This window comes from Molossus molossus, unplaced genomic scaffold (genome assembly GCF_014108415.1).
Source record: "Molossus molossus isolate mMolMol1 unplaced genomic scaffold, mMolMol1.p scaffold_m16_p_14, whole genome shotgun sequence".
Classification (NCBI taxonomy): domain Eukaryota; kingdom Metazoa; phylum Chordata; class Mammalia; order Chiroptera; family Molossidae; genus Molossus; species Molossus molossus.
This window is the reverse complement of record NW_023425349.1, coordinates 68,854,075-68,869,495: the sequence shown is the minus strand read 5'-3', so window position 1 is coordinate 68,869,495 and position 15,421 is coordinate 68,854,075. Positions and strand designations below refer to the sequence as shown.

Sequence of the window (15,421 nt, the reverse complement as noted above, 5' to 3'; positions counted from 1 at the left end):
TTAACCTGACCATGCTGTGCCCCACTCCGTCAGCCGGTTCAGGATCTCGGCGTCAGGACCCAGGAATCTGCATCTTGGTGTGCACCCTTGTGTCTGACAGGAACAGAAGAGGGTGAGCACCCCTGTGTCTGACAGGAATAGAATAGTGTGTGCACCCTTGTGTCTGACAGGAACAGAAGAAGGTGTGCACCCCTTGTGTCTGATAGGAACAGAAGAGGGTGTGCACCCCTGTGTCTGATAGGAACAGAAGAAGGTGTGCACCCCTTGTGTCTGATAGGAACAGAAGAAGGTGTGCACCCCTTGTGTCTGATAGGAACAGAAGAAGGTGTGCACCCCTTGTGTCTGATAGGAACAGAAGAAGGTGTGCACCCCTTGTGTCTGATAAGAACAGAAGAAGGTGTGCACCCCTGTGTCTGATAGGAACAGAAGAAGGTGTGCACCCCTTGTGTCTGATAAGAACAGAAGAAGGTGTGCACCCCTGTGTCTGATAGGAACAGAAGAGGGTGTGCACCCCTGTGTCTGATAGGAACAGAAGAGGGCATGCACCCCTGTGTCTGATATGAACAGAAGAGGGCATGCACCCCTGTGTCTGATAGGAACAGAAGAGGGCATGCACCCCTGTGTCTGATATGAACAGAAGAGGGCGTGCACCCCTGTGTCTGATAGGAACAGAGGAGTGTGTTCCACTGATCAACCAAGAAGAGCAAAGACCTGAGGCACCTGAGTCTATCCAGAGACACACTTCTCTGATGCTCTCACAAGACATGAAGTGGATGGCAAAGCTCGGAGGAATGGCCAGGAAGAAGGTGGAAATTCTGTGAGCACAGACACAGGCCCAGCATCATCGATATCAGATCCTGTCATCAACACATGTGGGAAACACTCGGGTGCGGTGGGTTCGCAAGATCACTCTGAGTGAGGGTGGAAATGCACGCATCAGATGTTACTTAACCAATAAACATGAATGTCTTTTTTTTTTTTAATCAAAGTAAAAATAGAAAATAAGAAAAAGTCAGCCAACCGCTGGCTGCTTATCTAAAACATTTGTATATAGACTAGAGCGTCCCACACTTTCCTGAATCCGAGACTCCCCTGGGCAGCTGAACACACTGTCCCACTCTCCAGAGCAGGCTGAAGCAGCCTCCACTGCACAGCGGAACTGGGCCTTCGCAGCTTCGCCAAAAACGAAAACAAAACAATAACAAACCTCAGCTTGGATTCCTATTCAGTGTATGAGCACAAAGAACAATTTAGTTGGATTACTAAGTAAAATAATGGATTAATGCATCTATGCTTTGTCATCATTCTCAACACTTCCTGGCCGACGTACCAGGAAGCAGCTGGCTCTTCCCTTAGAAGTTTATCTAACAGAGTGGTCCTCCCCTAAGAGTAATCCAGGGATCAGGAATTGCATCATCGTGGAATTTATTGGAAATGCAAACTCTCGGACCCTGCCCCAGCCCTACTGAATGAGGATCATCTGTTTTAACAAGCTCTGGGTCATTCTGATGTATGTTCGAGTTTTAGAAGCACTTAGAAAATTGTTTCCTAAACCTTTCTAATGGGAAGTACACTTTCTTCAGCCCTTGATAGGCAATTCTGATTCTGAGAAGCTGGAATGAGAACTTGGAAATTCAACTTCTGCAAGTACCTGCAGGAGACCCTTACCATCAAGTATGTTTAGGAGACCCTAGGATACCCCCCTGGTTTTTTCATGAGTCCTGTTGGAGGCAGTGATTTGATCAGAGATACAAGGAAGAATAACTAGAGGACCTTTTTAAAGACACAGATTCTCTGGCCTTTTCCCAAACTCTAGTCAATCACTGTATCTGGGATCGGCGGTAGAGCTGTATGTAAGGTGTCTTGTTCCCCTGCAATAAGTAACGTAAATGAAGAAGGGGTCACGTTTCAGTGGGGATGGCCCTGTGCCGAGGGATGCTGGGTGCCGGTGCTATGGCTCGAGATCCTCTGCAAAGGACCAGCACCAGGCTCGGGCACAGAGGGCAGGAGCTGCACTTCCTGGTAGACCGTAGCGTTTGGGCAGAAGACTGGGAGGCAGAGGTGGCCCAGAACCGGAGCCCCTTCCCACAGGCAGAGCTGCAATGCACATCTGTTCTCATTGCCTGCCAGTTATGACAGGAGCAGGGACAGCAGCCATACTTTGTTTTAAAAAATAAAGAAATGTGACATTTCTTTTACCAGTCACACACAGAAAGATATTAAAGAAACCAAAACACTAGGAGGGAAATCAAGTGTGAAAAATGTTGCTTTTAAAACTTCTCTTACTTCCCTGTCTGCCTCCTCCCTTACACTGCAATCCTGTGAGGTCAGCTTTGTAAGACCTTATAGTCTCGTTATCTCACCATTTCTTTGTCTTGCTACTAAGATATTTCATAATGTTGGTCAATTCCTGTCTCCTTTTTTTCAAGCTCTAAATCAATATGAGACACTACATTGGTTAATCAACCCATTTACAAAGCTTTCTTTTCTTCTAGTATATCAACCCCAAAGAGCTGAGTGTTTACGGTTTAACACTTTAGTCTTCAATGAAAATCACATATATTGAGCTTAACAAGTGTCTGATATGGGGTGATGAATAACACTGGTTCTCATTTCTTCTCCCTTCAATCACAGGCATCATCTTATAAACTGCTGGACATGTCTGACTCGCAGGTGTGAAAAAAATGATACAGGGAACTCAAGCACAGCTGCAATGCACATCTATTTCCATTGCTTACAGGCCGCTACGTGCCTATAATCAGGACAGACCCTGCCAGATGAAGACATCTACATTTTGCCTGCCTGGAATATAAAGAAAACTCCCGATTTCGTGAATACTGGAAAAAGTTTTCAGATGACACAAACAAGTACACGTGAATCTCCAGTTTCTGAGACCTCATTTGCCATAGAGGGTGGAAAAAACCGTTTATAGAGAGGGGTCTGAATGTCTGTGAGTGTTCCTGACGTTCAGACTTTATTCTCCACCCCCTAATACAGACACACTGGTTATTTCTCGTGGAAAGGGACTTGGTCCCTGAGGGTGAATAGCAGCACCGAACCACACAGAGCGGCACCGGCCGGGGTTCCTTCTGGAGGAAGTGGCACTGCGCTGCTCCTCGTTCTGCCTCCACGGTGGCCCCTGCTCCAGTCCCGTGGAGCGTCGCGGCTCTCCCTGCACCCGCGGAAGGCCGCCACTCACAGGTGCTAGCAGTGGCGTTCAGTGGCCTAGTTACCATGCATTGGACCCTTAAAAAGTAACCTTTTTTTTTTTTTTCCTTGACAGTTCCTTTAATATGTCCCCAATCGGTGGGCCTAGAAATTGCTGGTGTGGCTGCCCCTCCACGGAGCCCATAAAGTTTTCTCCACCATCACCCAGAATTCCCAATGGAAGCTTCGGGCTGCCTGGTTCTTCAGCATTAACTCCTTCCTACGTCCCCATCCCCACCCGCAAGGGAAGAGAGGCGGTGCTTAATCCGATAATGAGTCTTAAAAGTACCCACATGGCTCCATCCAGAACACTAGAGACTGTTTTGAAAATAAAGCCTTGGAATAAACCTGATTTTTCCAAGCTGCTGCGAAGTCTATGCAGAGCAGGACTTAGCATAGTCTGGGATATATGTGATACTACACAGAGTCTTAGGGAAATTTCAATTCTTGGTCCTGTCATTCTATTGTCTTATTTATAGTGAACAGAAACTAAGGGAAAATGATGATTTTTCCAGAAAAGTCTTCTCTTTAAGACCTGTCAGACCTATTAGAAAATTAAAGTGAGACACCTGTTTCACTGAACTTGCTTTCCATTTCAGTTGTTTAGTTTAATTCTGTTTCTGTTCCCACTTCTGACAGTTAATTCTGTGATCAGTCTCAGAAAAACCAGTGTTTTACGGTAGGTTCAATTTCCCTAGTGGGGGTCTACAGTTCCCTGTTCTTTTCTATAAAGTTCTCTAAAAATAAATGTATTATACTTCAATAAGAAATAAGGAATTCAGACAGTTCTGAATCTGGTAAGTGTATTATTAACTGTCTCCAAGATTCCCTTAAATAAATATTTAAATATTAAATTCTTTCTGGAAACTGCAGACATAGCCCTTACCTTTCCTTTGATGTTGACTCATAATGAGATTCCTCTACTTCGTGCGGGCTCTTGCTACAGTTTCCCTGTGGAGTTACAGAGCTGCTCTTCCACAGGTGCCTCACAGTGGAAGGTGTAACACTAAAAACAGCGAAACACTGTGTCAGGTCAGATGTGGTGGGTACACCTGTCCCTTTCTGGATGATCTCATTTCCTCCCACTGCATCAATGCCACACTATCTAATTACCATGACTTTGTTTTACATGAAGAAACAGCAAGTCCTCCAACATTGTTGTTCTTCAAGGAGAAACGTCCTTTTGCATTTCCACATACATTTTATAATAGACTTGTCCATTTTCACACACACAGAAGAACTTCCTGAGACTTTGGTTGAAACGGCACTAAATCTATGTCAATTTGTGGAGAAAGAACATCTTTAAAATGCTGAGTTTTCTGGTCCATAAACACTTCTCTTACTTAAAGTCTTCATTTTTCTCAAACATGTTTCATAATTTTCTATATAGAAATCATATATAATTATTAGATTTATATCAATCAGCTTGATTTTTGATGCCTTTGTAAATTGTATATTTTTTAAATTCCTTTTTTTCCTAGTTGACTGTTGTTGGTATATATAAATACTTTTTGGATACTGATGTTAAATCCAACAATCCTATTAAATTCACTTATTGATTCTAATAGTTTATCTGTGATTCTTCTGGATTTTTCCATTAATAATAATGCCATTTGGTAATTTATTTATTTTTTATTTATTTTTTTATCCTCACCCGAGGACATTTTTCCATTTTTTGTACAGATAGAGTGGGAGGGAGAGAGAGGAAGAGATAGAGAGAGAGAAACATCGATGTGAAAGGGACACATCAGTGGCTGCCACCGCACGACCAACCAGGGCCGGGGACAAACTGCAACCGAAGTACGTGCCCTTAGCGGGAACTGAACCCGGGTCTCTCCGGACCGCAGGCCGATGCTCTAACCGCTGAGCCAAACCGGCCAGGGCGGTAATTTATTTTTTAAATTGGTTTTAGAACTGTTTGTGGTCCTCTGTTGTACCTATAAAAATATTATTTTCATGTTAGAGTGGTCATATGGAATTCAGTATATTAGATAAAAACTAGACATTTGGACTATTGGCCTCAGCACGGAAGAATACAAAGGGCACCCAATACATAAAGAACATCTTTATTTTCTCAGGAGCTTTGGAAATATGTATTCTGTATGCACTACTTCCCTCTCCCCACCCACCCACATCTGCCCCAGCCCCTCCCCCCATAAGTACACCAACTTGTGTTTCCATGTGTATTTCTTTCTCTTTCAGTATGAAAGGAAACAAAAGACTGGCTGAAATGATAGATTTTTATTTGCCCCTCTGAACATTGTATTCTTCTGACATCATCACTGACGACAACTCAATTTCTAAAAGACCTGTTTCCGCGTTCACATCTTCTCTGTAAGACCTTCTCCTTCCTGGGGTTACTAAGAAGTTACCAATGTCTGGCTGGCTCACTTCTTGATGATGGGACTTTTCTTGCTTCCAAAGAAGTAGATCTGAGTGGGAACCAGGTCTGATTTGCTTGTATCAGGAGACAATAGAGAGTGTCATGAGCCTCAGTCCACCCACTGTCGGACCCAAAGAACTGACACAAAATAAAGGGCCGGAGCCTGTGGTTTTGCCTTCAGCAATATTTATTGGAAACAGCGATGCTTCCCGTGGTAAGAATGTATACATTAAGCAATAAGATTTGCCTTTCAGTCCACACGATCCACTACCGCAGGGAACACATCCAAAGCAGCACGTTAAACCTCTGAAAGAATCTGTACAGCTAGATAAACAGAACTCTGGAGAGAACAGGACTTTAATGACGGTACAAAAAAAATAGCACTCAAACTTACACACAGCACTGCACACACAAAATGAAGATGAGATAGAAGGACAGTTGAAGGTAACCGCCGACAGGGAGACAATGGGCACTAGCGGCCACACCGCTCACTGCTGCGCACGGACATCACCTTTCAGTGGTCTCACCGAGGGCAGAATATGCACAAATGATGTTCAAAGGACACAAGGCGAAAGTGGAAAGAAAAGATATTTACTGTTTCTTGGTCTATGAACTGGTGGAAAAAAATGGTTCCTGGTGTTTTTCTCCCTGCGTTTCTGTGTCAAATGGGTTCCTGAAACACTAATTCATAAATAAAACTAAAATGAAAATATTTGTTCCCCCTTCCCTGTCCTTTCAGAAATGCCCTAAACACACACAGATTCTTTACAGCAGAAAATGCAAGCTTGGAAACCAGATCTCTTCCCAAGTCCCTGCAATGGAGACTCTCCTCTTGTCAGCCGCTCTCTCGGTACGCGGCTTGCTAACTGTCTCACGTGAAACGAAACGGGAACCCCTCTGGCTTTGTCGGCAGGGAGGGAGGAAACTGCGGTGCCTCAGAAATAGGCATCAGTGGGAGGAACAAAGGTGAATGTTCGCAGAGAAGGCTTTGAATCCACACTCAAAACTTTTCTACTGAGCATCAAAGGACTAGCTCTTTCAGACCAGAGGACAAGTTGCTGGTAAGGGAGGCTTTCTTGAACAATTCTGTGACTCAGGCATTTGGAAGGGGACGATGTGAAAGCAAACACTTTCTCCTGTTTAAGTGGAGAACCTGAGACCTGGAGATGGCCCCTGGGCAACAGATCACATCTTCTATAGGATGAAGAAGCCACAGCCTCTTGAGAACTGCATGAACAGCAGTCCTCTGAATACTGGCTGGTCTCAGATGGTATTTTAAAAGCACATGCCATACCCACCAGGCTGAGAAGATACCATCCATCACCATGACTCCTGTGGGATCACACAAGTCAATCAATGATGCTCTGTGGGGCTGGACGACTCGGACCACTGCAGCCTGCACTGGGGTGTATTGTAAGCAGCATTACCAAAGCAGTGGTTAAACTGAACTATCTGGGTCAGAGGAGGTGAGCCAGCCAGCATAACACACTAATGGGGCAGGGCAACCAGAATTTCCACATAATTGATGGGGAAGAAGCCTGAATGGCCATGAAGCATCCCCTCGTACCAGTTCTCATCAATTTGGTTAGTGAGTGTGATGATATCACCCTCTTTAAAACCCAATTCCCCTTCATTTTCAGGTTCAAAGTCGTACAGAGCTCGGCAGCAGGGCTGATCCATTGGGACACCTGGGAGTCAGAGCAGGAGAGAAGAACACAGAAAGACAAGGGGAATTTAACTCACACATGTACTGCCCGCTGCACCTGCCTGCTGACCCCTCGGCTCCTCCCTCCCTCCTCGTCCCCTGCAGCTTCCTCCTGCGCCTAGTCCCAGGAACGCCGCCCGGCACCTCCCCTCCAGCCCTCCGAAGCTTTCCCAGATGTCTGGAAGGTGTGGATTCCTGCTTCCGTTTCCAGCAGGGAAAATGGCCCATCTATTCTTCAGCAGAATTGATCACGGCTTGCCTCCCTGACAATGCCCCGCGATGGGAGGCCCAAGGACTTAAGGAGCATTAATGAGACTTAGGTTGATGATACAGCATGACCAGAATGCTTTCCATGGTAGCACTTTAAAATCTCTGCATGTGTGAAATAGCACAGTTAACTCCATGAACGATGCTCTGCAACCCCAGAATAACACTGCAACTCTCACTTTTTAAAAATAAAGACTCCAAGCTCTGCAAAACAGCTATCCTGCGGGGACCATGCAGCACTGCAGACACTGGGTCCAGTGCTAACGCTGTGACCCTGCACAGGGCACTTCACCCTCAGTTCTTTTGTGCAACAACTCACTTCTCAGGACTATCATATCCATGAAATGAGATTAAGCAAACATTATATAATTTATACTTTGTAAACTATTGCATATATATAAATGGGAGGAGTGCAGCAGAGCTACGGCATATTAAAATAATGTACTATACCTTGAGTAAAATAATAAAAAGAATGGAGTCGTATCCTAAAAAAGACCTATGTTAAATGACCAAATATAATTTTTCACCTAAACTCACATATTCTCTGTAAGAGTGTGACTTGCAGTAAAGGGTTAAGGGAAGAAATGGCCAAATATATTAAAATAGTACACATATGCATATAAACTCAGACAAGTGCATACAACTCCCATGTCACCTACACAGCTTTTAAGGGAAACAACATAATAAATATTCTTATTTAAAGAAAGGCCACGGTTCAATTCCCAGTTGCGGGTTTGAACTCCGATCGGGATGCATAAGGGAAGGCAACTGGTTGATGTTTCTCTCTCACAGTGATGTCTCTGTCTGTCTGTCTGTCTGTCTGTCTGTCTCTCTCTTTCTCTCTGAAATCAGTAAGACCATATCCTCGGGTAAAGATTAAAAAAGAGCCCTGGCCAGTTTGGCTCAGCGGTTGGAGCATCGGCCTGCGGTACAGAGAGACCCGGGTTCGGTTACGGCTAAGGGCACGTACCTCGGTTGCAGTTTGTCCCCGGCCCTGGTTGGTCGTGTTGGTGGCAGCCACTCGATGTGTCCCTTCACATCGATGTTTCTCTCTCTCTCTCTCTTCCTCTCTCCCCGCTCCCGCTCTATCTGAACAAAAAATGGAAAAATGACCTCGGGTGAGGATAAAAAAAAAAAAAAAAAAAGATTAAAAAAGAAAGCAGAAAATGAACAAGTCTCTGAAAGAAGAGGAAAATATGCGGTTGGTTTCTGAGCAGGAAGAAGCAAGTGACACATAACATGTAAGGCTAGTCCCTGCGGGCAGCTAACCCCTGAGAGCCACTGCGGCTGGCACCCCATGAGCTCGGAGGGGCTGATGTGAGCACACAGAGCTCCCCGGACCTCCCGCTTCCTTCCTGGTCTCCGGAAAGCACCTCACGAAAGGTGTCCTACTACAGAACCTCGGGCACGGAAGATACGGGGACAGCAGCACAGCCTTAAAATCCATGTCCAGTATAAGATGGTTTTCACTTCTTCAACCAAGCACGTGTTGAAGTTGAAAATCTCTCGAGCGCTACAGTCACCTCTGCGCTCCTGAGCCTCAAGAAATCCAACCCAACTCGCTGCTGGAGCCGCGGGCTGAGGGCTGTGCCAGCTCCTGGGGGACAGTGCCCACGGGCACTCTGGTGCATGCTGGAGCCACAGAAGGGGAAGAACAGCGGAAAAGATGCCACCCCAGCACCAAACTGACACGTTAAGATGATTTTATGACCGCGAAAGAAGGTTGAAATCAAATGTGATTATTAGGAGGTTAAGAGCTGATGATGGAGAGTGCGAGGGAGAAAAAAAGGCCATGAAAATTTTAGGCAGGAGAGAAGAGGAAAGAAGAAGAAAAGGCATGAGCAATGAGAAAAGGAGGAGGAGCCCTTTTAAAAGAGTTTCTACCTGACAAAACCATCCTGCAAGAAATATATTACTGTGTATTTCCTTTGCAGCCAGATCAGGCTGATCCAGGGATTTCTGGAACAGTGCCGATGTCTCAGCCCTACCTGAAGGCTTGGGCGTGCCGGCGTGGGAGAGGCCTCCGTTGGGCTGCACGCCGTCTCCAGCGGGAAACTCCAGGCTCATTCGTGGTTTAGGCTGATATTCCCTTCTAGGCTGAGAGGAAGCTTGTCTTATTCTGCATTGAAAAGAAAAGGGGGAGAATAAAGAGTGTGTAGCCAATTAAGAAGCAAAAAGAAAAGCAGTCAAATCCAGGAACTGCTGAGATCACCCACTAATCTGCCACCGTGGAGCAGGGGAGATCGAAAGCGGCCTCAGTTTTCTCCTATGTGTGTGTCTCTGCTTCTGGTGAGGTCCCTCCGTGGTCATACCCTCCCTGTCATACCCTCCCTGGCTCCCTCCTCTCTCTCAGTCCCTCACTTCCTGAGCTCACTCTGCACTGTGCCTGGTGCCAGGACCACAGAGATGAAGAAGGCACAGGGTTTGCCCTCAAGCGGCCCTGGTCTGTGGGGCAGCCAGGACATAACCACTGGTCACCATAAAGAGCAGTCAGCGCTGTTACAGAGAAGTGTGCGGGTTGCTGTGGGGACGTGGGGTGGGGTGGAGGAGTCCACTGTCCTTGGGGACGCTGGAGAAGGTTTAAGGAAGAAGGTAAAAGATAAGTAGGAGTCATTTCCAGACAAACAGTAGTTTGCAGAAGAAAGAAAATTATTCCATGCGGAGCTTGAGAGGGTTGGAGGGGAGGACAGGCGAACCGTGTGCTCAGAGAGCAGCGCGCACTTTGCAAGGTAGGCAGGGGAGACGAGAGTCACTAAGAAAATGTAGAGCAGATTTGCAAAGGTGGGGAGACATGAGGGTATGGTGACAGCAGAATAACAGTGACTTCGTACATATTTCAGAGGGAAAAGGGAAAGAACATCATGCTCAACAGACGTCACAAAGACACATCTCTTTAGAGTGTTTGAGTGCCTGGGTTTAACCCTTTCTAGAGGCTTCGGAGTGTCCCACACATTTCCAGTAGGGTGCATGGAGGGAAGACGCGCCAGCAAAGCCCTTGTCAGAGAAGATGCTGAGCAGACGAAGGGGTGGCCAGATGGAAGCGAAGCAACGGGAGCTGGCGAGGAGGTTTCCATAGTGCAGCACAGGGACTGGAGGCGTCATTGTGCATTAATAGCCGTCTCATCAGCTGAGTGTCTAATCTGGCCACACACTGAGGAAAAAGGCTGCTGAAGCGACCCTTGGATGTACACACGTTTAGCAAAAGCATCCTGCTTAATCTGGTTACATACAGTAACATATAGCATTGTGCAGGGCCACTGCATACAGCTGAGCAGGCTGCCCCCAACTCCAGGAAGCCCCGTTCACAAAGAAAACCACCCCAGCCCTGCTGAGGGGCACACCTGAGGAGGTAGGGCAGGCCAAGAAAGCAGGCCTCTCTGACGGACTTGTCCCCATGCAGAGAAACACAAGGTGTGAAAGAAAAGCCTCAAACAGGCTATGCTCCAGCAGGAAGCCCATTTGGACCACTGTGTGACCCAGGGCTGGTGCCGTCAGCTCTCTGAGCCTCAGTTTGCTCGTCTGTTAGAAGAGGCTGCCAATCCTGAGCCCACAGGGCTGTTTCGAGACTGATGGCCATGTGTCTTCAAGGCCCACACAAAAGAGATAGCTGACCAGTAGGTTGCGTCCATTATCACTGGAGCATCCTGGGTCCCATCTGTGGCAGCCAAAATATAATCCAAGTATTGACCTCTCACACACATGAGATTAGATTCAATGCGACCAAGTAAAATAACGCATAAGACAAAATAAAGTAAACACAAATGATCCATGGGGTACCCACATATAGAAGCAGTAGGAATTTTGGTAGAAGTTTTTCCTCAAATGTATGCTCTCTATTATTTCCATTTCTTTACACACCATTTGATAGCAAGAAAATGGACGTGTACAGAGCAGGGAACTGTACAGTACCTTTCTTCCAGTCTGACGGTGACTTGCTGCAGGATCTGGACTGCCTGCTTATGGTACTCCAGCTGGGCTTGGACAAGGGCGGAGAGCTGGCTCACCTGCTCGATCTGCAGATTGGTGGGGGGAAGGAAGCACGCCTTGGTTACCAGGGTGCTGTCTGTCAGCGGTGACCACTGTCCTGTACATATGACAGAGCTGCCCCTGACACACAGCCCGGTGCTTGGTGACGTCCATGACCACGTGGTGAGCCAGGCTAAGACACACACCTTTACAGGTTCCAAACTGATTAAGGATAAGAAAGCATCCCTGTGCTCGGGAACTCTAATACTACGAGGAGAAACAACATTATTCAGAATCCTCCTGAAGATCCCATAACTCTCATCAAACAGTCTCATGCTTAGCTATAAGCTTCTAAGTAGGGTTTGGCTTATTTTATTGATATCCTGTAAGAAAACAACATATATTGACCAAAGGATTCATTGCTCCCTACACTTTTCATGCTAAGTCAATATTAATGCTGTTAATAAAAATGTGAATATTGATTTCCCACAGGAAGAACCACAGGAGGCAGTGTGGTATGATAGGAAATCTTTCATCCTAAGTCTCAACCGTAATGTAAAGGGGTTGGATCAAGTGACATTTGGTTTCATTCGAGCTCTCCTATTCTAAGCACACTTGGTTACTCTTAACTTGCCATCTTGTGTCGTGATCTAGCTGGACAGGGGCAATGCTGCCCCATGCGTTTTGGGGTATGTATAGCCCAGGGTGCAGGTCAGGAACACTGCGATTCAGGCCACCTCTCCCCTCCCCCATGCCTACAGCATCCTCTTCAGTAGGTAGGTGGACACAATTGTTTCACATAAACACAACCCTGCACTGTCTCTGGGTGATGGGAAAGTCTGGACATGGTCAACACGTCTCCTCTGTCACCAGTCAGGGCAAGCAGTTAAGTGGTAAGTACACAAAGGCTCTGTAAACATCTTGCAGTTAGTCAGCAGGTGATGGGCCAGAGGCGGGGTGAGCAAGGGCAGGAAAGTTGGTCAGCAGGTTTGATCCTTGAGTGGTGGGAATGTCACTGCTGAGCCACGAGGAATCATTTAGTACTCTGGGAATGTGAGACCAGCTTTCACACTATCTAATCTACGCCCACATGGAGTGTCTAGGCTACACTCATAAATCTCAATCGAAACTACCTTTGGAAAGAAAATGTCAACTTTGCTACAAAATACAGAACATCTTAACCAATGTTTAACACTCGTCTGAATGCATTTTAGTTGATATTCTTCTATAATCTGAAGTCAATCTGCCCTGCATTTCAACAGGGTATTTTTTGAACTACTGGATTGATACATGGGTCATCAGAAACATTCTTCACCTCCCCACTATTGGTAAGATCATTAGAGGCAAAAATGTGGTTAAATCAAACTATAGAAATATGGGGGAGGGAGACTTACCATTTTTAATCTACTTTATAGTTTCAAATTCTTTTAAAAAAATAACTGTCTACTGAAGCTCTCACCACATAGTGCGGTCAGATATTAAGGTGTTTAACGGCGTCCCCTTTAGCACATTAGGCTCGTACCTCCGTGGAAGGCTAAATGAGAAACCACAGCACAGTCACTCACATCCATTTCCAACAGATTGAACATGCTGGACTCAGCAATCTCTTTAGACTCATCAAACTTCTCCAGAGCTTGACGGAGCTCTTCATCGGGGATCTTGCCTTGACGTTTCTTCTTATAATCAAAGTCCAGGCGTCGACCCTCCAACTTCTTTAGATGATGCTGAAAAAGTCCAGGGCAGGAATGTGCTTTGAAAGGACTCATGGAACAGGCCTGTTTAGAGCTCACTTCCCCATCATGCCTGATAGCTTCCAAAATGAGGCAGGCTAAGTTCTAAATATTATGTCACCAAATAAATTTAAAAAAAACATGCATCATTGGGGCAAACACTTCCATGGGCTTAATATTTTATTATTTTATTATATTTTGCCTTGCTGGAACCAAGCCAAGCTGGATTATGTGTTTCCCGTCACTGGCAGAGGCTGGGAATTCATGTTCATGCTCCACACGTGGAAAGCATCAGGCCCACAAATCCCCAACTTCAGAAGAAATGGTAGCTCATGAGATGGCAGGAAAAACAACACTTCCCTTGAAATGAAGTAAGAAAGAACAGAACTCTTGATTCCAAATCACAGAGCATTAGCACTAGAAAGGACTTATCTATGGGGATAATCCAATTGGTTAGAATTGCCTTATTAGTTATTAATTGCTTATTTAAAATATGGATTCCTGATCTCCTGCATTAGAATATCAGGGCTGGGCCTAGGAATCTGTATCAACACTTAGCCTAGTTGACTGAACAACTTTCAGGTCACCATGGACTAGTTTAGGTCTCCCATTTGACACTCAGTTACACCTGACTCGGAAGGGACCTAATGCCCCACACTGCACTTCAACCCCTCCTTACCCCATCCCCAGCACATGCCGGGCCAGCTTCTACCCAAAACCCTTAGTGACAAAGTGAAAAAGTAGGTTCCCAAAGCTACAAAGGATGTTCTTCCTACGAACGAGCGGCAGTGTCCCACCACTAGTAGGCAGGGGAAGTGCAGGCGTTCCATCCATCTTGGGTGTGCAGAGAGAGACAGAGAAGCAGATGAAAACAGAGCTAGGAGTGGTGAGGAAATGAGGAGGAAAGAAAGAAGAAGAAAACATCCTAGACCTTCCCTCCCCCTGCACCCCCTGCCTCCAATCCATGCTCTGACCCAAAGTTAAATGTTTGTTTCTTCAGAAGGAAACCTCTTGACAAACGTTTGAACTTGGGTCCCCGCAGGGCAGTGTACTGGAGTCAAAGTTACATTGAGAGTGTGTCCACCCCTCACGAACTACAACCTTGAGCCAGGACTGAAGGAGACATCAGCTGGAATAAGGAGATCTAGGAGACTGCGCGTTATGGCAGTCCCTTTCACAGTACAGGAAATGAGATTTCAGACAGGGCCAACAAATATTTGTCAAAGGAATGAATGAACAAACACTACACACCTAGTCAGGGGTAAAGCTCATTGAACTTTATCTGAAATAGCTCAGCTGTTCTACTTGTTTTAGGAAGAGAACAGTCGCATGTTCTTCCTCAATCCTAACAACTGTTAGGGAAATATAAAAACATGTCTCCATAGAGTGACAGAACAGCTATTTATTTAAGGTAACTAGTGCAGCAAGCACTTTAAGGGATGGAAACCCACAAAACCATAGAATAAATAATAAAAATGTGTATTATGAGGGACAGGATATTAGCCTTCTGGAGGAAAAAAAACCTTAAACATAGAATGTGGAGAAGTCAAATGTAATGTTCATGAGAGACACAGTTATAATAATGGGAAAAAAGTATTAAATTACTGTTTTCTCTCAATTTATTTTGCAGAATTGTTTTGCAATTCACGTGCCCAGTGCTGACCACGTGCACAGTAACCTTAAAAAATGTTTTCTAGAGCACAAGGGCGCCTGCACCGGTGCAGTGGAGACTGCCCTCTTCCCAACGGCCGGCGGCAGATACCTGAATTTCCCTCAGGTCTTTGTCATGAAGATTCTGAAGGGGGTCAATGAAGTTCTGCTTCACTTCCATGTCCAAAGAGTCTTTCACCTCTGAGAGCTCCCGCATGGCCTCCCCCACCTCACCGAGCGCCGGGCCTGGATGGGGAGACGAGCTCTTGCATGTTAAAGGACAGAGATAAATGCATCCGCACTGCGAGCGCCCGTCACTGAAGAAAACCCATGGGTTACCACCCGTCTCCCACAGACAACCGAGATGACAGTATGCCACGCCCTCCGGAGAGCAGTGTGCTTTCCACCTAAGCCAGTCCATACTGGCAACAGACTCAGTGCCCCTCCGGGGGTGGCATCTCTTATACAATCTTGCTTTTCCTTAAAAAGAAATTTTGGAGACTCCCTGCCCTT

The 15,421-nt window shown here is 45.9% G+C and overlaps 1 protein-coding gene across 1 annotated transcript in view; it reads right to left on the bottom strand.

Annotated features, from left to right (window-relative positions):
- Positions 1-5,844: 5,844 nt before the first annotated feature.
- Positions 5,845-15,421, bottom strand: part of SH3GL2 (SH3 domain containing GRB2 like 2, endophilin A1) — a 47,878-nt gene continuing 38,301 nt past the window's right edge. The window contains exons 4-8 of the mRNA XM_036261140.1: positions 15,021-15,154; positions 13,094-13,252; positions 11,472-11,575; positions 9,551-9,681; positions 5,845-7,278 (exon numbers count right to left, since the gene is read on the bottom strand). Coding sequence (XP_036117033.1) covers positions 7,079-7,278; positions 9,551-9,681; positions 11,472-11,575; positions 13,094-13,252; positions 15,021-15,154 — 728 coding nt within the window. The 3' untranslated portion in view covers positions 5,845-7,078. The remainder of the gene's footprint in view (positions 7,279-9,550; positions 9,682-11,471; positions 11,576-13,093; positions 13,253-15,020; positions 15,155-15,421) is intronic.